Raw genomic sequence first — 22,319 nt, forward strand, 5'->3', positions numbered from 1 at the left:
CGGACAACCCCTTTAAGGAAGTGGGGCTGGTCTCTGCTTGTTCGTTCTCTCCTTAGAATGCGCACCAACAGCATGCCATCTTGCTGGCTCGTCACTTCTCATCAGCACCAGCAAGGGAGCGCACTGACACTGATGATGTCTCGTTTTAGTATCCTAGCATGCACTGAGATTCTCAAATGAACAATCATCAAAGAGGAAGTAGTAAAATAAAAATAAAGCGATCATTTAAAGTAGTTAGGAAATAATATGGCCTTTTTAAAGTATATTAGAAAAAAAGATTAGATTATGACATTAAATAGACATTTAGGATTAAAATAGGGATTTTTGTGTACTCATGGTAAAATCCTTTTCTCCGAGCCAATCATTGAGGGACACAGACAGTGGGTGTTATGCTGCTTGCCACTAGGAGGACACTAAGTGAACACAGAAAAAAGTTACACCCTCTTACTGGCTGAGATTTCTCCAGTTCGTGAAAAAGCAGGAGCATTAAACAAATAACAATAACCATAAAAAACCTAAGAACGCTACAATGAGCCAATAGGCTAAACAGGGTGGGTGCTGTGTCCCCCAAAGATTGGCTCGGAGAAAAGGATTTTACGGTGAGTACACAAAAATCCCTATTTCTCCTACGCCTCATTGGGGGACACAGACAGTGGGACGTCCTAAAGCAGTCCCTGGGTGGGGAGCATACAACTGCTAATACCCCATGTACCACTGACTCAACACTGTGGTACTGCTGATTGCAGGATGCGTCTGCCAAGAGCTGCATCCGCAGAGGCCTGAAAATGATCTTGGTAATGTTTTGTAAAGGTCTGGTGCCGAAGGCCCAAGAGGCACCCACTGAACAGGTAGAGTGCGCCTTAATCCCCGCTGGGACAGGCACGTTCCTGACATGGTAGGATTCCTGAATAGCCAAACGAATCCACCTGGCTAGCGTTGCTTTTGAAGCGGCTAGACCCTTCCTATGCCCCTCTGGAAGTATGAACAGGGCATCTGACTTGCGGAAGGGAGCCGTCCGCGAGATGTACCGTCTCAGAGCCCTAACCACATCCAGGGTTTGGAGGGCCTTCTCAATGCGATGGACGGGTGCCGGACAAAAGGAGGGCAAAACAATTTCCTCATTGAGATGGAAAGAGGATACGACTTTGGGCAGGATGGACAGGGACGTCCTGAGAACTGCCCTGTCCTGATGAAAATTCAGGAATGGAGGACGGCATGACAGGGCGGTCAATTCCGAAACTCGTCTGATTGACGTAATTGCCACTAGAAAGACCACCTTCCAAGAGAGACTAGTTAGTGGTACGTCCTGCCACGGTTCGAAAGGAGCAAGGCCCCGAGAACCAAGTTAAGGTCCCATGATTCCAATGGCCTTTTATAGGGAGGCGCTTCCAATGGCCTTTTATAGGGAGGCGCTACACGAGAAACTCCCTGAATGAAAGTCTTGACCTGCAGCTTGGTGGCAATTTTGCATTAGAATAGCACTGACAAGGCTGAAAATTGGCCCTTGAGCGAGCTAAGCGCGAGGCCTGACTTTAATCCTGACTGAAGGAATTCCAATATGGCAGGAATGGAAAACAATAGAGGGGATCGACCATGATCCTTGCACCATGAAAAGAAGGTTTTCCAGGTACGGTGATAAATGCGCATGGACACGGGCTTCCTAGCACTAACCATTGTGGAAATCACGTCGTGAGAAAACGCAGCCTGTGCTAGAATCCAGGATTCAAAGACAGGGCCCCAGAGTTCTGGTGGAAAATTGGGCCCTGAGAGAGTAGATCCATGCGATCTAGAAGTCGCCAAGGGACGTCGGCGACTAGTTGTACTAGTTCTGCGTACCATACCCAGCGCGGCCAATCTGGCGCGACTAGGATCATGTCACGCTTACCGCCTCCGCTGGCTCCACGCTCACCGCCCCCACCTCGCGCTCGGCTCCTGCTGCCGCTTCCCTATCAGGCTCCGTGAGCGCCCGCCGCCTTCAGCGCGCTCCTGCAGAAGGCGCGCGCCCACCTGCACTCCTGCCCTCTGCCCCGCGCTCAGTCCCGGCGCTCTACCCGGGGCGCATGTGCACCTTGCGCCCCAGACCTCAGTACAGGCTAAGCCAGGCCATCTCCCCGCCTCCTTGACCCTGCTGACCTGACCCGGAACTCCTGTCTCTATAAGAGGCAGCCTCTTCTTCTAAATCACTGCCTGATCGTCATTTGTGTTTCTTACTGTGACTCTGGCCCTCAGTCTGCCTGTTGTCTTCCTGCTACGTTACGCCTTTCCTTTCCTCATTCACTCTGTTTAACCTGATCCTTGTGTTCCTCCCAGTGCCTGCCATCTCGTGCCCGCTTCCAGCCTGTGTCTTCATCTTGCCCGTGTCTCATCGTTCCTGCCTTGCCTGCCTGAATCCTCCAGCCTCCATTCCTGGGTTCCAGTCCTGCCAGCCCGCGTCTCCGCCTCCATTGTTTGCCTTGGTTCCGATCCTGCACATTCGTCTGCCTGCCTATTTCATCTCCTGTTGTGTCTCCTCCGTCCTCCTCGGGTACCAGCTGCCGTGAAGGAATTACTGATAATGAGTTATGTATTGTAATCATGGAGTGGCCCAGAATACAGGACGATTTTCCCTCCTCACTAGTTTCACTTTCCATAGAACACTGTTCAGCGTGTGTCTAGCTATGGAGGGTGGGGTTGTTGCTAGAGATAATAGGTAGGCTTTTGCTCTGTAAACCTCTTATGTGGTCGGTCCCTATGTCTTTGGACAATGTCCTTAAACTCCGGATGGCTGGCAAAGAACCTGCGCACACGTTAAGTCCTCTTAAAGGAGATAGCGTGTTCCGGAGCGGGACTGTTCTCCTCATCCAACTTCAGAATCCTGTTGACTGATTCTATAAGAGAATCCAGCGACTATTGGTCATTTGGGGGATTCTGAGGGACCGACGTGTCAGACTCGAATTCAGAGTCATGTTCGCTGCGAACGCTAGGAGAAGGAGAGCGAGAGACAGAACTCACCAATGATGAAGAGCGAGCGTGACTAGCGGACATGTCATGGGTCCGTTTTCTAAAGACCTGAGGATCCCTTGAACGAGTACGGCCCCTGCTGGTGGACGGTTCCCGTCCGTCGCCAGAGCCCTGCTCGGGCAGTAAAGACGCATTCTGACTTAAAGAGGATTCCCGGAGGGAGTCTATAGCCTTGGTCAGCGATTCCACAGACCGTGACAGGGACGCAGCCCACTCAGGGTGACTAAACGCAGGGAGCTCTGTTGCAGCAGCGGCGGGTGGCATTACAGCATGAGGCAGGTCGCAATCCGTGCAAAACGATTTGTCTGGGCACAGGGTAAGGCAGCCTTGCAAGTGGTACAAGCGGTAAAGAAAGCAGTGTGCTTCTTAGAAGCCTTTTTAACTTCCTTAGATTGAGACATAGCGCCCCTGAAAGGGTTAAAGGCAGAGACTCGGCTGCAGGGTATGTGCAGAGAAGGGGTTAAGCTTTAATCTGAGGGCAGATGCAGCTTACCCACGGTCCTGTGCCGTGTCCCGGGAGGAATAATGGTGGCCCTGTGTGACATCCAGGTTCTATCCGTCAGTGTGCGCGCTTTGCAGCAGTCCCAGATCAGGCTGAGGTAAAAAACATGGCCCCCCGAGACTAGCAGGGTGCCTCTCGCACAGAAGAAGTGCGAAGGACGTGGGTGGCGGAGCTAACAGTGGGCGGCGCTATGCAAATTACAGACTAGTAGGCCTGAAAGCCGGGGACTAAGTATCTGTCCTCCCCGCCCGCTGTGGTGAGGTAAGCGCCAGGCGGGGGGGGGGGGGCAAGTGTACTGCCGCTGGAGCTAAGTCAGCGCTTCTCCCGGGGACAAGGACCCGACCCCATACCTCCACTCCAGTGCTCAGGCAGGCCGCGGTGTCCGGGGCCTTCCAGCTGCAGGTCTCTCATCCTCTGGGTGATGTAGCAGAGCTGGAGGAGTTCTTAAAGGGGTATTGCTCAATCGATCCTCCCTATGGCAGGGGGATGGAGAGCTCTGGGGCTGATTCAGGGCATCCAAAGAGCGTTCCTGAAACTTCTCTGTCCGTGCGCTCGCCCTCATATCCGTGTGGGGAGACTGGGACCGTAAAGGAACCGTCGCCCAGAAGAATCAGGTATGCCCCGTCGTCGCAGAAAAGTGCACGCGGAGATATACTCCGCGTGCTCACCTGTTGTTGGTTCGGAGGAGAGAAGTCCGTTGAATAGAAGAATCCAGGATATCTATAAACAGAATGATAGTGAGGAAACACTTAGCTAACCTAAATGTATTCAAGTCTCCAGGTCCAGATGAATTACACCCCAGAGTACTGAAGGAGATAGCAGAAGAAATTTTTGAACCCCTCTCCATAATCTTTGAAAATTCTTGGAGAACAGGAGAAGTGCCAGAAGACTGGAGAAGAGCAAATGTTGTTCCTATCTTCAAAAAGGGGAAGAAGGTGGACCCAGGCAACTATAGGCCGGTGAGTCTGACTTCTATACCAGGAAAGATCTTTGAACAAATTATTAAACAACATGTATGTCAATACCTGGATAAGAATGAAGTGATTAAACAGAGTCAGCATGGGTTTGTAACTAATAAGTCATGTCAGACTAATTTAATTTCCTTCTATGATGGTATTACTGATTGGGTGGATCAAGGAAATGCTGTAGATATAGTATATCTTGCCTTCAGCAAAGCATTTGACAAAGTCTCTCATACAATCCTTATTGAAAAAATGACTAAGTATGGAATGGACAAGGCAACTGTTAGGTGGATTCATAACTGGCTTAGTGATCGGACCCAAAGAGTGGTCGTAAATGGCTGCACATCCAGTTGGAAGAATGTCTCAAGTGGGGTACCACAGGGCTCTGTCCTGGGCCCTGTATTGTTCAACATCTTTATCAACGATTTAGATGAAGGAATTGAGGGTAAACTGATTAAATTTGCTGATGACACAAAGCTAGGAGGGAAAGCTAATACTAGAGAAGAGAGAGAGAGGATTCAAAAAGATTTAAATAAACTGGAGAAGTGGGCAGCAACTAACAGAATGGTTTTTAACAGGGAGAAATGCAAAGTACTACATCTGGGCAATAAAAATGAAAAAAGCATATATAGAATGGGAGGAATAGGGCTAAGTGACAGCACATGTGAAAAAGACTTGGGTATACTAATAGATCACAGACTGAATATGAGTCAACAGTGTGATGCAGCAGCAAAAAAGGCAAAAGCAATTCTAGGATGTATTAACAGAAGCATACAGTCTAGATCACGTGAAGTAATTATTTCCCTCTACTCCTCTTTGGTCAGACCTCATCTGGAATATTGTGTCCAATTTTGGGCACCACATTTGAAAAAAGACATCAACAAACTGGAGCAAGTTCAGAAAAGAGCGACCAGAATGGTGACCGGTCTGCAAACCCTGTCTTATGAGGAAAGGTTGCAGGATTTGGGAATGTTTAGTTTGCAAAAGAGAAGACTGAGAGGAGACTAATAGCTGTCTACAAATATCTAAAGGGCTGTCACATTGTAGAAGGATCAACTTTATTCTCATTTGCACAAGGAAAGACTAGAAGCAATGGGATGAAGCTGAATGGGAGGAGACACAGATTAGATATTAGAAAAAACTTTTTGACAGTTAGAGTGATCAATGAGTGGAACAGGCTGCCACGAGAAGTGGTGAGTTCTCCTTCAATGGAAGTCTTCAAACAGAGGCTGGACAGACATCTAACTGGGATGATTTAGCGAATCCTGCTTTGAGCAGGGGGTTGGACCAGATGGCCCAGGAGGTCCCTTCCAACTCTACGATTCTATGATTCTATGAAAGGAACCATCGCCCCCTTCACTCCGTTAATTAAAAAATAAGAGTTTACAGAAAATTGAAAATGAAAATAAAACCGGTGGGGTCTGAAGCCAGACCCAAGTGCCTCCTACGGACACTAAGCAAGAACTGGAGAAACCTCAGGCAGTGAGAGGGTGTATACTGCAGGGGAGGAGCTAAATTTTTCTGTGTTCACTTAGTGTCCTCCTAGTGGCAAGCAGCATAACACCCACCGTCTGTGTCCCCCAATGAGGCGTAGGAGAAATTCATTTTAGTTTCAGAGCACCCCGTTAAGTCCTGGATAAGTCTGTCTATAAAAACTACTATACTATGTGACTTACCCAGTGACGACATCTCATGAATATATCATGATATGCTGCCATAGAAGCCTCTACTGCAGCATCAGAAATTATAGGCGTACGAGAGGCAATCAACTTTTCTATGAGTGGCCCAAGAAACATTCCAATTTCCTGGCAAATAAGAAAATGACCGTAATTAAGAAAATGACTTTGTCAAGCAAACTTATAGTAGCTTATTGGAGTCTCACCTTTAAGGAGACCCAGCAACAAGTCATGATGAGGCTGTGCTCTTCTGAAATAAGAAGGTCTTCCTGTACTTCCTGTAGGCCTCTATCATGTGCAATTAGGACACTGACAGCCTTCCCCATATCTTGAAAAGATGGTGCAGCTACTTCTGTGTAAGGGAATGACATGAATAAAATGGGCACATATATAGTTCACCCTGCTGAAAGTATTACCCAAGCAATAGCTAATCAATTTGGTGCAAACACCACCCCCCAAAAAAAAATAAAACAATTTCCACTGAAGAAAATATAATATTGTACATATATGGACAGTACCGTAGCTCAGTAGTACATGATGGCGCTATATAACCAAAGCATAATAAATAAAGAATAATAATATATATCAATCATAATTGTAAACACTCAGAAAGCTAAAAAGAGAACCTGTCACCTCGGAAAAGAGGGATTTTTGGTACTTACCGAAAAATCTCTTTCTTGGAGCCTTCATTGGGGGACACAAGCAACCATGGGTGTATGCTGCTGTTGCTAGGAGGCCGACTCTAGGCAAAAAACGGAAAATGGCTCCTCCTCAGCAGTATACACTGACTGAGTGGCAAAAACCACCTCAGTTAGTGTTAAAGCAGTGGGAGAAACAACCAAAACTCAACATATATACCAACCGAACAAAAAGGCACATAGGCCCAACAGAGGTACATTAGGGAGGATGCGGTGTCCCCCAATAAAGGCTCCAAGAAAGAGATTTTACGGTGAGTACCAAAAATCCCTCTTTCTTTATTGCTTCATTGGGGGACACAAGTAACCATGGGACATCCCAAAGCAGCCCAAAGGGTGAGAACAGCAAGAACGCAATGAAAAAACAGACTTAGGACGGCCGGTGCATAACCGCCATCTGCAGCACCTTCCTTCCCAGGCCTGCATGAGACGAGACATGGGTATGAATCCTGTAAAACCTCGCAAAGGTGTGCAGAGATGACCAGGTCGCGGCCTCACAAATCTGTAAAGCCGAGGCCTAGTGATGACCGCCCGAGTGGAGTGAGCCTTTACTCCCAGAGGAGGCTGTTTGTCCTGAACGCGATATGCCTCCAATATTGCCGAACGAATCTAACAGGCAATAGTGGACTGGGAAGCTGGGAGCCCCTTACGACAACCTTCGGAGAAGACAAATAGAGCATCAAAGTGACGAAAGGGAGCAGTCCTTGAGAGGTAGACTTGGATAGCTCTGACCAGATCCAACTTGACTCCTCCAGGGGATGGACCAGAGAGGGAAATGGAGAAGGAAGGACGATGACTTCATTAATGTGAAATAGAGAGACCACCTTAGACAAGGAAGGAAGGAAGAAACTGGTCTGAGAACTACCTTGTCCTGATGTAGAATCAGGAACGGAGAATGCCGCTAATTTAGAAACTATCCTAATGGACGTAATGGCAACTAAGAAGGCAACTTTCCATGACAGAAGGTGGAATGTCTTGAATGGGCTCAAAAGGAGCCTGCTGGAGTGCGTCAAGAACAACGTTAAGATCCTATCGAATGACGGTAAGGAGGTGCCAGGTGGGCAACTCCTTGACGAATAGTCTTTATCTGGTAGCGAGAACCCAGATTTAGTTGGAAAAGAACCGACAGAGCGGAAACTTGCCTCTTATGGGTACTGAGTGATAGACCAGAGTCAAGACCCACTTGAAGAAAACCCAGGATGGAAGGAAGGGAAAAAGACACTCCACCGAAAGAAGGCCTTCCAGTATGTGTGGTAGATACGCGAGGATGCTGGTTTCTTGCCCTAATCATGTTCTGAATGATCTGATGGGAAAAAATCAGCCTCCCTCAGAACTGCGGCCTCACTTAGAGACTGTGAACTCTGGTGGAAAAGGGAACCCTGTGAGAGAAGATCTGGCCCTTCTTGGCTAGTCTGGAGCTACCAAGATTACAGGAATCCCCTCTGCCTTTATCTTTATCATGACTCTCGGAATCAAGGGGTGAGGCAGAAAAATATAAGGCAGCTGGAATTGGGACCATGGGATTACTAGGGCATCAAAACTGATGACTAGCGAATTTCAGGACCTGGCTACGAACTGAGGAACCTTGTCGTTCATCCGAGACGTCATCAGGTCGACGTCAAGTGTGCCCCATGGCATATCTGGTTGAAAACAGCGGGGTTGAGAGACCACTTGCCCGATGCGAGACCCTGATGGCTCAGAAAATCGGTTAATGAAGAAAGACTGCTCCCCAACCGAGGAGACTGGCGTCGGTGGTGATGACATGCCACCGGAGAGGGAGGAAGGCCTTCCCGTGCAGGATTGAGGCTGATAGCGTCCACCAGGTAAGGGACTGCCTCACCTTGAGAGGCAGAAGCACGGCCAGTCCAGGAAGACAGTCCTTTTCTCCCAAGCAGACAAGGGGGCAAGCTGAATAGGATATGGAACTTGGCAACAGGCTTGGCTTTCATGGCGGCAATCATCTTCCCCAGAACTCTCCTGCAGAACCGTTGTTGACTATCCAGCCGAAAAGGACCAGAGTTTCCAAGTTGATCTGAAGACTCTGGTCTGAGTCTCATTGGGAAGGCCTCTTGATCAAAAGATTGTCCAAGTAAGGGATTATGAGAAACCCCTTGGAGCGAAGGATGGCCATGACCTTCGTGAATACTCTGGGGGCAAAGGCCAGGCCGAAGGGAAGAGCCGTGAACTGACAGTGGTCCTCATGCATCGCAAACCGTAGGAATCTCTGATGCTGAACACAAACAGGAATGTGAAGATAAGCATCCTGAAAGTCTACAGAGCAAAGAAATTCTCCCGGTTTCATGGAGGCGATTACTGAATGTAGGGACTCCATCCTTCCTGGGAAGAAAAGTTGATTTTGTAACCGGGAAGTCACTAGCTCTCTGACATGGCATCGTCGACCACTGACAACCATGCGTCCCATAGGAGGAGAAGCTGGCCTCCCACCCTGGAGAGATTCCCGGGTGGGGGTGACCCGTCCCACCGAGGAGGGCCTGTTGGCACGGGACCCTGAAGGCTTGGAAAAGCGATCCTTTGATTGCCAGTGAGGAGCTGGATTGAAGGACGGCTTCTTCCTTTCCTCATGGGCGGAAGATCGGTCCTGCTGGGAGGAAGTCCCTGAAGAGAAGGGCCGAAAAGAACGAAATTGAAGCAACCTTTTCCTATTGAAAGGACGTTTAGGCTTGGACTGGGGAAGAGAGGTACTTTTCCCGCTGGTAGCATCCGAAATTATTTGATCCAGTTTGGACCCAAAAAGTCTAGATCCTTGAAAGGCAAAGTTAGTGAGGGACTTTTTAGACGGTGGATCTGAATTCCAATGCGGCGTATAGCAACGATATTGCTGGTAGCCCTGGCGGAATAACCGGGCGCATTCATGGAGGCGGTCAGAAGATATTTGCCAGCATGGGCAATTGGGTCTGCCAAGTCTGCCATCTCATCCGGAGGAGCTGCCGCTATGATACCCTATGAAGCATTCTTGCCTAGGCAGACATGGACTTTCCCACCCAGGTGGAGGCAAAAATGGGGCAAAGGGAGGCGTCAGCTGCTTCAAAGGCTGACTTAGCCAAGGATTCAATCTGTCTATCCATAGCATCTTCAAGAGACAAGACTGTCTTAGAAGACAGGCGAGAAACTGACGGGTCCATATTAGGGGACTCTGCCCATATACCAACGAGGTCTGGGCTAAAGAATGTCTAGCTGCTTCCTTCCTTCAGGGTGTTCACAGTATTTAGACATAATTGCTTCAAACTGCCTGTGAGTGGAAAAAAATCCAGGAAGGACGATTTACCTGTTTGAAGTAAATGGAGCGCTACTGAACAGATGCCTCATCCTCCTTTAGGTTAAGAGTTTGGGTAATTGCCAAGATAAGGCTATTGACCATATCATGCATTTTTGAGACCTGGTCCTTATCAGACTCAGACTGGGAATCTGTATCTGACCCAAAAGCCGCTTCCGAGGAGGGGGCATGGGGTGAGGAATGCATCCTGGAGGAAGCAGAGTGACCCGAAGAACTGGAGGAAGAACTGTCCCTGCGAAGGTCGTGGTCAGGTGCATGCGAATCACCGTGAGAGGCGTTTGGAGCACTGGTGGCTGAACACAAATGTGGAAGTCGCTCCAGTATCTGGACCAGGGACTGTGATATTTTTGTCAGGTCGGAGACTGACTGCAACATGGCAAGAGACCACTCCGGAGGGAGGGGTGTGCTCTCGTCACGGCGTTAGGGTGCTCCTGTGGGGCCATGTTGGAAGGACTGCAGGACAGGCAGAATGGGGAAGGTTAATCTAAAGACCACTTTCTTTTGCAGAGGTCACAGGCGTAGTGAATCACAGTAGGCTTACTGGGGCAGAAAGAAGCCTCTGAAGGGTTGGACATAAGTCGAGCCTTGGGAATACTGCTGTGGAGGAGAGATCAAGAAGATAGAGCAGAGTCTACCAGATGCCAGAGACAACCAGCAGAAGAAACTGTGGATGGCTGTCCCCCTGTGTGCAGGTATCCGCAGGTCATGCAGAGAGAGCAGGATATGATGGTGTAATAATCAGGACCGCCAGCTGCAGAGGCACAGAAGCTGATGCAGCATTGGCTTGTGTCACCTCACGTTGGTGCACTGCGGTGGGCGTGTGGTATGCCGGCTGGTAAAAACGAAAGTAAACATCCTATTGAATGACACGCCGGGGGCATGAACAGCCAGGAAGATTTGCCGGACCGTGAAAATGAATGTCCCCCCCCCATTGGCTGACACGCCAGGGGCGTGAACAGCCAGGAAGGGGAAGCTCCATGATAGGAGCGAAAAAATGGGCCAAAGAAGGGAGCGCTGCCGGAGGGCGTGGCTAAACTTAGCAAGAAGTGGAGGAAGAGAAGAAACCTCCTATTGGTTAAAAAGAGCGCACGATTCAAACGCCATAGAAAGCCGGGAAGAAGTGCGGCCAGCAAAAGGAGGGATGTGCCCACAAGCACTAAGGAAAAATGGCCGTGGCTGGGCCGGCTTTCCCCTCTACTAACGCCGTCCTTTCCCGTGTGAGATGAAGGGATAGTGTTCCTGGGGTTACCGCCTGCAGCTGAGGAGGGAAAGGAGGGAGACATACCTGTGCGGTGGAGTTCCCGAACCTTCTGCAGCAATGAGGATAACTTCAGGAGCCCTCCGGTGGATGGCGGTCGCTGGAATCAAACGGTGCAGAAGATGGCGTCAACCCCTTACAAGAAGGGGGAAGGCCACTGGTGAACACCGTCTTCCTCCTCAACCCTATCCTAGGAGAGGGGTGGGGAAAAGGCAAGGACTGGCCACTGCAAATCACCCTGAAACACGCGTGAAGGGGACAAGGGATGGAATTAGGTCCTGCCTTGTGGGTCCGAGAGTGGGCGATGTGGGTGACACAACACTGCTCTCTCGGTCACATAAGTGTGGAAAAACAGGGTGAGAAATTACACCGTTAACCTAAGAGAAAGGAACCTGAAAAGCAAAGGGAAAATATTAATAAAAACACAAAAGGAAACCTGAAAAGGAAAACTGCGGAACTGGGATCAGATCCAGGTCTGCCAACTACAGGCACTAAGCTTAAACTGAGGTGCTTTGTGTCACTCGGTGGGTGTATACTGTTGAGGAGGAGCTATTTCCCTTTTTTGCCTAGTGTCAGCCCCCTAGCGACAGCAGCACGCACCCATGGCTACCTGTCACCCAATGAAGCAATAAAGAAACACTATTTACCTGTGGTCGTACAGCTATCCACAAGTAAATAGTGTTAGAAAAGCAGCACCAAAGAAATGAGTTGGAAACCATGTTGAAATAACTGTAATCTGTAGGTGCATATTCACACTGTGGCCATTAACAATCATAACCAAGAATCAAAGCAAAATGAAAAAATCTATGTTCACACTGGGCGTTTTTTTCTGATAATTTTCAGCTGCTTTTTACAGTATCAGCAAAGCCTATGAGATTTCAGAAATCTCATGCACACGCATTGTTTTTTTTTGTCATCAGCATTTTGTGCTTTGCATGTTTGTTTTGGATATAGAGCATGTCACTTCTTTTAGCTTTTTTTCAGCTATTTTCACCCGTTGACTTGAATGAATGGTGAAGATGCTGCAAAAATGCAGGTTGACTTTTTGCAGCGTATTTGCTGCAGATATGTCAAGGACAGCAAGATGTGACCTCACAGTCAGCTCTGCTACATCTAAATGGAAGGCTGCATGGTTGCATGATGCAACCATACAGCCTGTCATCCAGCAGGGACACTGAGCAGCGGACCCAAACCCCATTCACTTGAATGTTGGACCCGAACATACAGTTTTCGCCACATTGTCATGTGCATGACAGCGCAGCAAACATCACTTCTGATCGGCGGTAAAATCATCCCCGTCGGTCAGACAGACAAGGTCCCCAAGCTGTCAAAAGATGGTGGCAAGAGACTGGAGTGGCACTGGGAAGAGCTGAAGACAGCAGCTGGTAAATGTAATACTAGGGTCAGGAACATTACGTTAGTGGTACGATTTCAGCCCTGAAATAAAAAAACAAACACTGGAGTAGTGCTTTAACCTGCTAAACCTAGTCAAAGTTCCTCTTTCAAGGGTATTTGTCACAAGGTCTAAGAGCAATATAATGTAGAGTCAAAAGATCCTGAAACAAGCAGTGTGTCAATCACTAGGCTGCAGGGTGCAGTTTTGATAAAATCACTGTTTTACAATGATATTTCTCTTAGATGTGATAGCAAAAACTTGGTGACAGAATCCATTTAAAAGGGATATTGCCAAGTTGGAAATTTATTATACTGTATATCCACGGGACATGCTAGAGAAGTCTGATGGATTCCACCCACGGAACCCAAAGCAACATGGAGAACAGGAGTTCCCCAACCTGAGAAAGAAGGTAGATACTGGCAGCTATATCTTGGTGGAGAATAATTGAAGAGGTGGGCATGTATGTGTGCAGCTGTCTCCATTCATTTCTACAAGTTTGGCCTCATTCAGACGTTCGTGGTTTTTCACATAGGCAAAAAACTGTCATCAGAGTATCTCACCCAATTTTCATTAGTGTTTGATCAGTTTCAGTTTTTGCCATCAGTCTTTCATCAATGATTTTCACACATCCATTACAATGTTCATCACTGACAGCGGACGGATGCCATCTGTGTGCTTTCTGTGATTTTCAAGAGCCTTTAGACTTGTATTAGCAATTTTAATCAATGACTTGGATCAAAAAATAGTCATGTCTCTGTGATTATTTTTTTGTGGACATGCGGTCCGCAAAAAAGCATGAACATGTGAGCAGCCTCATAGATTATATTGTTATATGTTCTATCTGTGAAAATCACGGATAGAACCTATGCGTGAAAATTAGACATTTCAATGAGGTCTTATGTGAAAGGCTAAATACATTCCCCCACAAAAGCAGGGGTCCCAGAGGAATAAATGTCCAAAATTGAGAAGATCCTTTTAAAGGGGTTGAGAGGGAATCTCTCACATATCCATGGGTTGTTTTCATTTCAGTAAAGAAGGTTTCGCTGCAATAGTATACACAACCAATGGACAAGTGTGACGCTGGTTCTGGAAGAAAGAAGCCAATATTGTTCTAGCTTAAAAGGAGTTGTTTACTTTACTTCTTTTAACTAAAACACATTTTTGTAGTACAAGGCAGGGTTCAGAGGAGAAAGGGGGAAATTTTACTGTTGGAGCAATTTGGCTTTAATACATTGCTGATGCCATGTAGCATTTTCCAGAGCCAATAAGGTTCTAGGACAATTGCTAAGGATAATGTTATTAGTGTCTTACCTGAAGGCTCTCCCTTCCATGCTTTGTGTAGTATGCCAAGTAAGAATGATGTTATTTCTTGTAACAAGCTAACAAGCTTCTGCAGGAGACAATGCCAGCTGGTGGCCTGATCAGCTTGCAAGATGAATTGTGACATTGGAGCAACATCCAACAGACAGAACCTCAGAGCAGAAAGCACCCCTAAATGGTGAAAGCAAGCATGAGAAAGATCATAATTGCATCTCTGTGACTAACATGCAATATGTTCTCGAGCTATGCTTGACCTATCGCAGACTATCTTTACAGGAATTTGTTTTATGTAAATTTCATTAACCTCTTACTGTCTAAGCTAGTTTTGACTTTCCTGAAAAACTCCATTTTCAAATCAGACATGTGTCACTTTATGTGGTGATAGCTTTGCAATGCTTATTCTGTTCCCATTGATTCTGAGAATGTACAATTTGTACTGCTTGTTAGTGGTTAGTTAGAAAAAATGTGTGATTATTTATGGAAATACCAGACATTTGCCAAAACTTAAGAAGAATTAGCAATTTCAAAATTTGCCATTTTATGCCCTTAAACCACTTTTCTAATGGCGTTTCATTTTGATAGGATGTTAGAAAGAAATTTACAAAACCTATTTTTAAGGACCAATTCGGTTTTGAATTGTGTTTGTGGGGTCTATATACTGGAAAAACCCCAAACAAGACCCCATTTTAAAACCAGTTCTGTAAGTATTCAACATTCACACGGCATGCACACCAGTTTATGTCCCAGTTCATACCTTTGGGTTTTTTCAGTCTGTTTGAATCATGTGCATATAAAGGTGTGGCCTGCCTTTGTACTGAGCTGATGTGGTCTCCCTTGGCTGTGTGTTCACTAGTTTGGCTCAGTCCCTCACAGCCCTTATCTACATGCATAGCATTTGACAAACGGTAAGGTTTTTATTATTACAGTTAGGGCTGTCCCAATTACGGTCACCGTGGAGTGGTGGGATGGTTTTCGTATTTTTTTTTATTATAAAAAAACATATTAAATAAGTAACGTATATTATTTTCATGCACTATGCTATTTATTTACTGCAGGGCATTTAATCAATATGTTTCTGTCTTTGTTTTTTTTCTGTTCAAAATGGCTGTCAGAAAGAATGTTAATCCTTAAGGTATTCAATATTTAAGAACAGTACAATAAAACACAGCATGAAGTCATAGGCCACAATGGAAATAAAACAACTGGAAGAGCCATAAGGGTGGGAGTCGTATTTCCCAATGAAAGCAACGAAAAAGGAATTTTATGGTAAATGCTTATTTGGGGGACACAGGACAACCATGGAAGACCCCGTAGCTGTCCCAAGGATGGGAAACATAAGTAAACCAGAACAAAGATAAATGGCAAGTAAAGAATATCAGAAGGAAGAAGAATCAGCTCCAGCTGCTAGTAAAATCTTCTTTAATGGAAAATATTTAAAATATACAGATCAAGAAGCTCTCCATATAACCACACCACAGCAGAAGAGAACAGGCTACGCGTTTCGACCTGACGGTCTTTGTCAAAGCCATGCTAGTAATCTACCTTAGATTGAATAATATATGTGTGGTTGACAAATAAAACAGCATACAAATATCACATGACATTACAAACCAATCAATTAGAACACACATATTTCAACACATATATGCGCAATAAAATTAACAATAGTGCAACAATAAATCGTGTCTTTTGTTGAGACCATTAGGATGTCTTGTATTTAGATGGTATATCCAAAATGCTTCTCGGGTAAGGAGGTATTGCCTGATGTCTCCCCCCTGAGATGACAGGTTAACGCGTTCTATGCCCTGAACTTTAAGGTGCGATGTATTGCAGGCATGATGCTCAATAAAATGTTTGGAAACTGCCGAAATATTGCGTGTGTAATTACTTGTACTACCAATGTCGTGTAGGTGTTCCCTTATTCTGATTTTGAGCTGCCTGGAAGTACAGCCAACATAGGATAAATCACATTGGTCACAGTTAATTTTATACACTATATTGCTGGAATTACAATTAATATAATTTTTTATTTTAAAATGTGAAGTATGATTATTATTAGTAAATTCCTGAGATATTTGAACATATTTGCACATCTTGCAGACGTTGGCACCACATTTGTAAAAACCTTTAGTGGTTAGCCAATTTTCTTTAGATTTTTGATGCATTAATGAAAACATACTGGGGGATAATATACTACCCAAAGAAGGTGCTTTTCTGGACACTACATTGATACCTGATGACAGAATTTTGGCTAGTTTGTCATCTTCATAAAGAATGGGTAAGAATTTACAAATAATATTTTTAATAGATGAAAATTGCGGACTATATTGAAAACATATGTAGGGTTTTAAGGCAAGTTAGGATAGGACATGGGTTGAACTAGATGGACTTAGAGTCTCCCTTCAACCTTAATAACTATGTTACTATGTTTTGTTCCCAAGTGTGCTGCCTTTTTTCTACTCTTTGAATTAGGTGCCAATAATTCATCCCGATTTTTAGTCTGCAGTATTTTCTTTGCTCTGGTCAGAGTCCAGTTCGGATAGCTGCGGTTTCTCAATTTATTGGTAACATGTCTGAATTCTTCCTTTAAAACCTTCTCTGAACTACAATTTTGTTTAATTCTAGTGTATTCGCCCACAGGGATGGACCTGATCGTGTGCTTATTGTGGCTACTTGCTGCATGTAGAACTGTGTTTCCACTATAGGGTTTATGGTGCGTTTTAGTAAAAATTACTGCACCATCTGTACCCCCCAAATCTAAATCCAAAAATGAAATGCTATCAGAGCTATAATTATAGGTGAATTGGATATTGTATTTATTAGAATTCATGTATTTCACAAAATCTGGTATGGCAGATATATCTCCACCCCAAATGATGAGGGTATCATCGATATATCTGCCATACCAGATCAATTGCTCAGCAAAAGGATTTGTAGTGGAGTATATAAATTCCATCTCCCAAAAGGACATTACCAAATTTGCGAGGGAAGGTGAAAACTTGGCTCCCATCGCGACTCCTCTTAATTGTAAGAAAAATTCCCCATTGAACATATTATTTGTAAATTCTTACCCATTCTTTATGAAGATGACAAACTAGCCAAAATTCTGTCATCAGGTATCAATGTAGTGTCCAGAAAAGCACCTTCTTTGGGTAGTATATTATCCCCCAGTATGTTTTCATTAATGCATCAAAAATCTAAAGAAAATTGGCTAACCACTAAAGGTTTTTACAAATGTGGTGCCAACGTCTGCAAGATGTGCAAATATGTTCAAATATCTCAGGAATTTACTAATAATAATCATACTTCACATTTTAAAATAAAAAATTATATTAATTGTAATTCCAGCAATATAGTGTATAAAATTAACTGTGACCAATGTGATTTATCCTATGTTGGCTGTACTTCCAGGCAGCTCAAAATCAGAATACGGGAACACCTACACGACATTGGTAGTACAAGTAATTACACACGCAATATTTCGGCAGTTTCCAAACATTTTATTGAGCATCATGCCCGCAATACATCGCACCTTAAAGTCCATGGCATAGAACGCGTTAGCCTGTCATCTCGGGGGGGAGACATCAGGCGATGCCTCCTTACCCGAGAAGCATTTTGGATATACCATCTAAATACAAGACATCCTAATGCTCTCAACAAAAGACACGATTTATTGTTGCACTATTGTTAGTTTTATTGCGCATATATGTGTTGAAATATGTGTGTTCTAATTGATTGGTTTGTAATGTCATGTGATTTTTGTATGCTGTTTTATTTGTCAACCGCACATATATATTCAATCTAAGGTAGATTACTAGCATGGCTTTGACAAAGACCGTCAGGTCGAAACGCGTAGCCTGTTCTCTTCTGCTGTGGTGTGGTTATATGGAGAGCTTCTTGATCTGTATATTTTAAATATTTTCCATTAAAGAAGATTTTTCTAGCAGCTGGAGCTGATTCTTCTTCCTCCTGATCTTTGACGTGAGTCTACACGGAGCTCCGAGTTTCTGCTTTCATTTTCTGGTGAGCTGGCTTGCAGTGCCCTTCTACCCTGGCTCGTATCAGATGATGCAAAGCTCTAAACTCTGTAAAATGTTGAGAACGTGTGAACGAAAGATCATGTTATAGTCTTACAAAGCTGTAGAACAGAAGCTTGATGTCGAATGGTTAAAGGGAAGGTGACATCCAAAAATTTTTTTTTCAGCAATTGAAAAAAATGTAAAGAATTAATGTTTACATTTTCTTAAAAAATATTATCATTTGTTTTTAATTTTGTAAAATATGAAAAATAATTTTAAAAAGTTTGGCATTTTCACTTGTTAACACTAGGGGGAGCAGCTACTGAAGTTTGGCACAAAAACCTAGTGCAACTAGCTCACATTACTGCACTGGAGTAAATATGGGCGGAGTCTGCTGACATGGGTGTGATGTCACTCCTCTCCTCCCCTTCTGGGTGTTTGCTAAGGGAAAAGAGAGGATGACATTTAGGAACACAGTGAGCAGCCATTTTGATGGGGCCTGCAAAGTTACTGACTGTCTTTGCATGTAAATTCTGGATCAGAACAGGCCATCAAACAGCAGAAATGTTTCCTGGATTTCTGTGGAGCAGACAAGAAGACGGTCCATCCATGTGTATAAAACACAGCGCTCTATGTACAATCCCTGGCACCGAACTGGGTGCCCCCATAGATCAGCACACTGCTCTCCTGAAATACTCTGTGCTGCTGTCACCCTGCTCCTTCCACCATACATCAGGCCCGTCACCTCGCTTTCACACATCGCCAGGACAGGATCTGAGGAGAGGAATGGTGTCTTTGGTCACTGAGGATGGCAGGCAGCAAGGATTCTGGGAGCAGGGTGACAGCAGCACAGAGTATTTCAGGAGAGCAGTGTGCTGGTCTATGGGGGGGCACAGAGGGAGGTATATGGGGGAGGAGCAGGGTGACAGCAGCACAGAGTATTTCAGGAGAGCAGTGTGCTGGTCTATGGGGGGCACAGAGGGAGATATATGGGGGAGGAGCAGGGTGACAGCAGCAGAGTATTTCAGGAGAGCAGTGTGCTGGTCTATGGGGGGCACAGAGGGAGATATATGGTGGAGGAGCAGGGTGACAGCAGCACAGAGTATTTCAGGAGAGCAGTATCACACGGGATAGGATTAGATACACGGCTCAGCACACAGTATCACACAGGAGAGGATTAGATACACGACTCAGCACACAGTATCACACAGGAGAGGATTAGATACACAGCTCAGCAGTCAGTATCACACAGGAGAGGATTAGATGTCCAGCAGATTGCCAAGTGTTTTGAAACAGCAGGGAGCAGCTCCTCCTATGTTTTGCAGGGGCAGCAGCTGGCCGTGTGTTTTGGAAAGAGCAGCTTGGTGTCCAGGAGCTCGTTCCTCTCCTGCAGCTGGTATGTGCAGAGTGAACATCCAAGCCCTGTTATGCTGGAACAGTACAGCATCCAGGGCTATTGCTAAAAGAAAAGCACTGGGCTCTAATAAGATGGCGCCTGGCCAAACCTACAGCTGTGAATTGAGCTGCCCACAGAGGCGTGGCCAGTTCACTCCTGATGCAGCTGCAATGAAAGAGATAGGGTAGGCAGCCGACTATTATCTCTTATGCCCAGGGACTGCCGTAAATGAGCATGGAAAATGTCGTTCAGCAGCCAGAGAGGTAAGATGGCAGCCCCCAGTGGCTGCATTACTACAGAAAAAAAAAAATCCATACACACCACTGAGTCAAGCTTAGGGGACAATATCTTTTTATACTATTTTCTTTTTTACATTAAATTATGAAAAAACACGGCACCTTCCCTTTAAGGAGGCCCCCACTGCCTGGGTAGAGTTAGCCTTAACCCCCCGGTGAGGCACATTGTCCTTAGTGACATACCCTTTCAGAATGGCAGAACATATCCAGCATGTGATGGAAACCTTAGAGAGGGAGAGACCTGTACGTCAGTCACTGACAAGAAGTTACACACCACTCTGACCAAGTCCAACATATATAAAGATAAGTCAGTTGGATGAGAGAGAGATGAACAGAAGGAAGATGGAACAATCTCTTCATTAATGTTGAAAGGTACCTTAGGAAGGTACTGAACAAAAATGACTTTATCCTGCAGAAAGACAAGGAATGGAGAGCCACAAGAGAGAGCCACCAGCTGCAGTCTAGTCTAATGGAAGTAATAACTACCAGGAAAGCAACCTGCCAGGAGAGCAAGATTATGTCCCAGATTGGTTTAGGAGCACTGTACGGTATCAAAGACTAAGTAGTTAAAGACCAGGATGAGATCCCCTGGATCAAAGGGGCGCCAGTAAAGAGGAACTGAATGAACCAGGTGCTGAAGAAAAGTCCTGATTAGAGGCACCCTGAGAAAGTAGGTCTTGAGGATCAGGATATCTCCACGGAACATCTGTGAGAAAGTTGATAACTTCTGCGTAACAGGATCTTCTGTGCCAATCTGAGACCATGAGTAAGACGGGAATCCCTTCCGACTTAATCTTTTTAGGCAATTTTGGTTCAGACTGAATGGCATCAGGTCAACATCTGGAGGACCCCATTTAATCTAAATCTGGAGGAAGATGTCCTCCAGATGAAGAGAACACTTCCCTTTGTGGCTTAGGAAATCTGATGAACAGTATTCTACTGTGGGTATGACGGACATCTGCGATTGTTGAAATTCTTCATTTTGCTGAGATAAAATTCACAGAGATCTCTGTTGTGGCTAGATGACTTGGCGTTCTGCGCTATGGAAGATGTAATGCCACAGCGGTGGGCACTGTTGGACTGGATCCGGAGGGGTAGACCTGACAGCTTGTCCTGCTAATAAAGCACAGACAAAATGGCCTTGAGCTCCAGGACATACAGTAGATGCCTTGTGAGACCCTGAACAGTGGACTTCCGGAAGACAGCATATCTGAGAAGACTGGCGTCCATCTGGCAGTTAATTAAAAAAAAAAAGAGCTGACTAGGCGAGGGAGGGGTAAGACCTGCCACCAGAACAAAAAATTGCCTGACGCTAGGTGGGAGCAGCTGATAATCCAGGGAGAACACAGTCTTGTCCCAATGAGAGAGAAGTGAAAGTTGCAGTGCATGGTAAAGAAATTGAACAAAGGAAAAGCTTGATGGCAGTAACAATCTCTCCTAAGATGCTCATACAGAAGTGGAGGGATATTGCGAGTAACTCTTCAAAGAACAGATGCTGCTTAGAGGAGCAGACAAAGGATAATTTTTGCATCGACCCCAATGAGACTAAACGCTGAGCAGAAATCAGAGATGAGTTCGATTTTTTGTCAATCTATCTGAAACGGGAAAGTCTGTCCAGGGTGATCTACAGACTCTAGAAGTTCTCTGAACGAGAGGGAGCATAGGATAAGAATGTTGTCCAGGCAGGGGTCACCTACAGTTCCCCTTGCACACAATGGTGGTCCCTGACCTTCGCATACATAATTGGCTGTAGTGAGCCTGAAGAGTTACAACTGGAAATGAGCATGTTGGACTGCGAAATGAACAACAGCCTCTGGTAAGCTATGAAAGATGCACAGAAAGTGTCCACGGACAACAGAACTTATCAGGATATTATGAAGGTTTCAAAGGAACAAACTGATTCCATTTTGAAGTGATGTAGTCGAGTTCGTTTGTTCAACAGCATCAGGTTCAGGGTGGTGCTAAACTGATATGTCCCATTTAGGATGACAAGGGAAAAACCTATACAGAGGTTTGAACTAGGACAATCGGAGAGCGAGGAGATATATCCTATCATGCAGGTCAGCGCTTGGACACTTCCTCTACATCCCCAACCCTGTAGTGGAGGGTCGTGCAGATAAAAACTTTATTTAATGTGAAGAAAGAAACGACCTCTCTGATCTAATTGTCAACGGCTGCAGGGTCCATATTGTGCTAGAGGAGTAGAACACTGGATGCCAGATGACAAAGGTTCCTATATGGGGGTGCTTTGCAATGGAGAATTCCTCCATTTTGAATATGGAAATTGAGGAACTGTCCACTAGCCACATAGATGGCGCAATGGAACTGGCTTGTATGGAGGTCTCTTCATCTCTTGAGGTGCATAAGCCTCTCTTGAAGATATATAAGAATTACCGAAAAAGATGACAATGATGTGGACTGCTAGCAGGGTGAAAGCAACATCCCTTGGAAGCAGGGTGTTCTTGAGGTGTCCGGGGTGATCCCAGCTCGGTCACAAAAAAGCG

The 22,319-nt window shown here is 45.4% G+C and overlaps 1 protein-coding gene across 2 annotated transcripts in view; it reads right to left on the reverse strand.

Moving 5' to 3' along the window:
- Positions 1–22,319, reverse strand: part of LOC141069516 (tRNA (32-2'-O)-methyltransferase regulator THADA-like) — a 178,471-nt gene that overhangs the window by 34,923 nt on the left and 121,229 nt on the right. For both annotated transcript variants that reach the window (XM_073559146.1, XM_073559147.1), the window contains exons 17-19: positions 14,096–14,275; positions 6,347–6,492; positions 6,141–6,269 (exon numbers count right to left, since the gene is read on the reverse strand). In XM_073559146.1, the coding sequence (XP_073415247.1) occupies positions 6,141–6,269; positions 6,347–6,492; positions 14,096–14,275 (455 nt within the window). The remainder of the gene's footprint in view (positions 1–6,140; positions 6,270–6,346; positions 6,493–14,095; positions 14,276–22,319) is intronic.

The sequence above is a fragment of the Dendrobates tinctorius genome, unplaced genomic scaffold (assembly GCF_039654945.1).
Source record: "Dendrobates tinctorius isolate UK_male_01 unplaced genomic scaffold, ASM3965494v1 ptg000265l, whole genome shotgun sequence".
Classification (NCBI taxonomy): domain Eukaryota; kingdom Metazoa; phylum Chordata; class Amphibia; order Anura; family Dendrobatidae; genus Dendrobates; species Dendrobates tinctorius.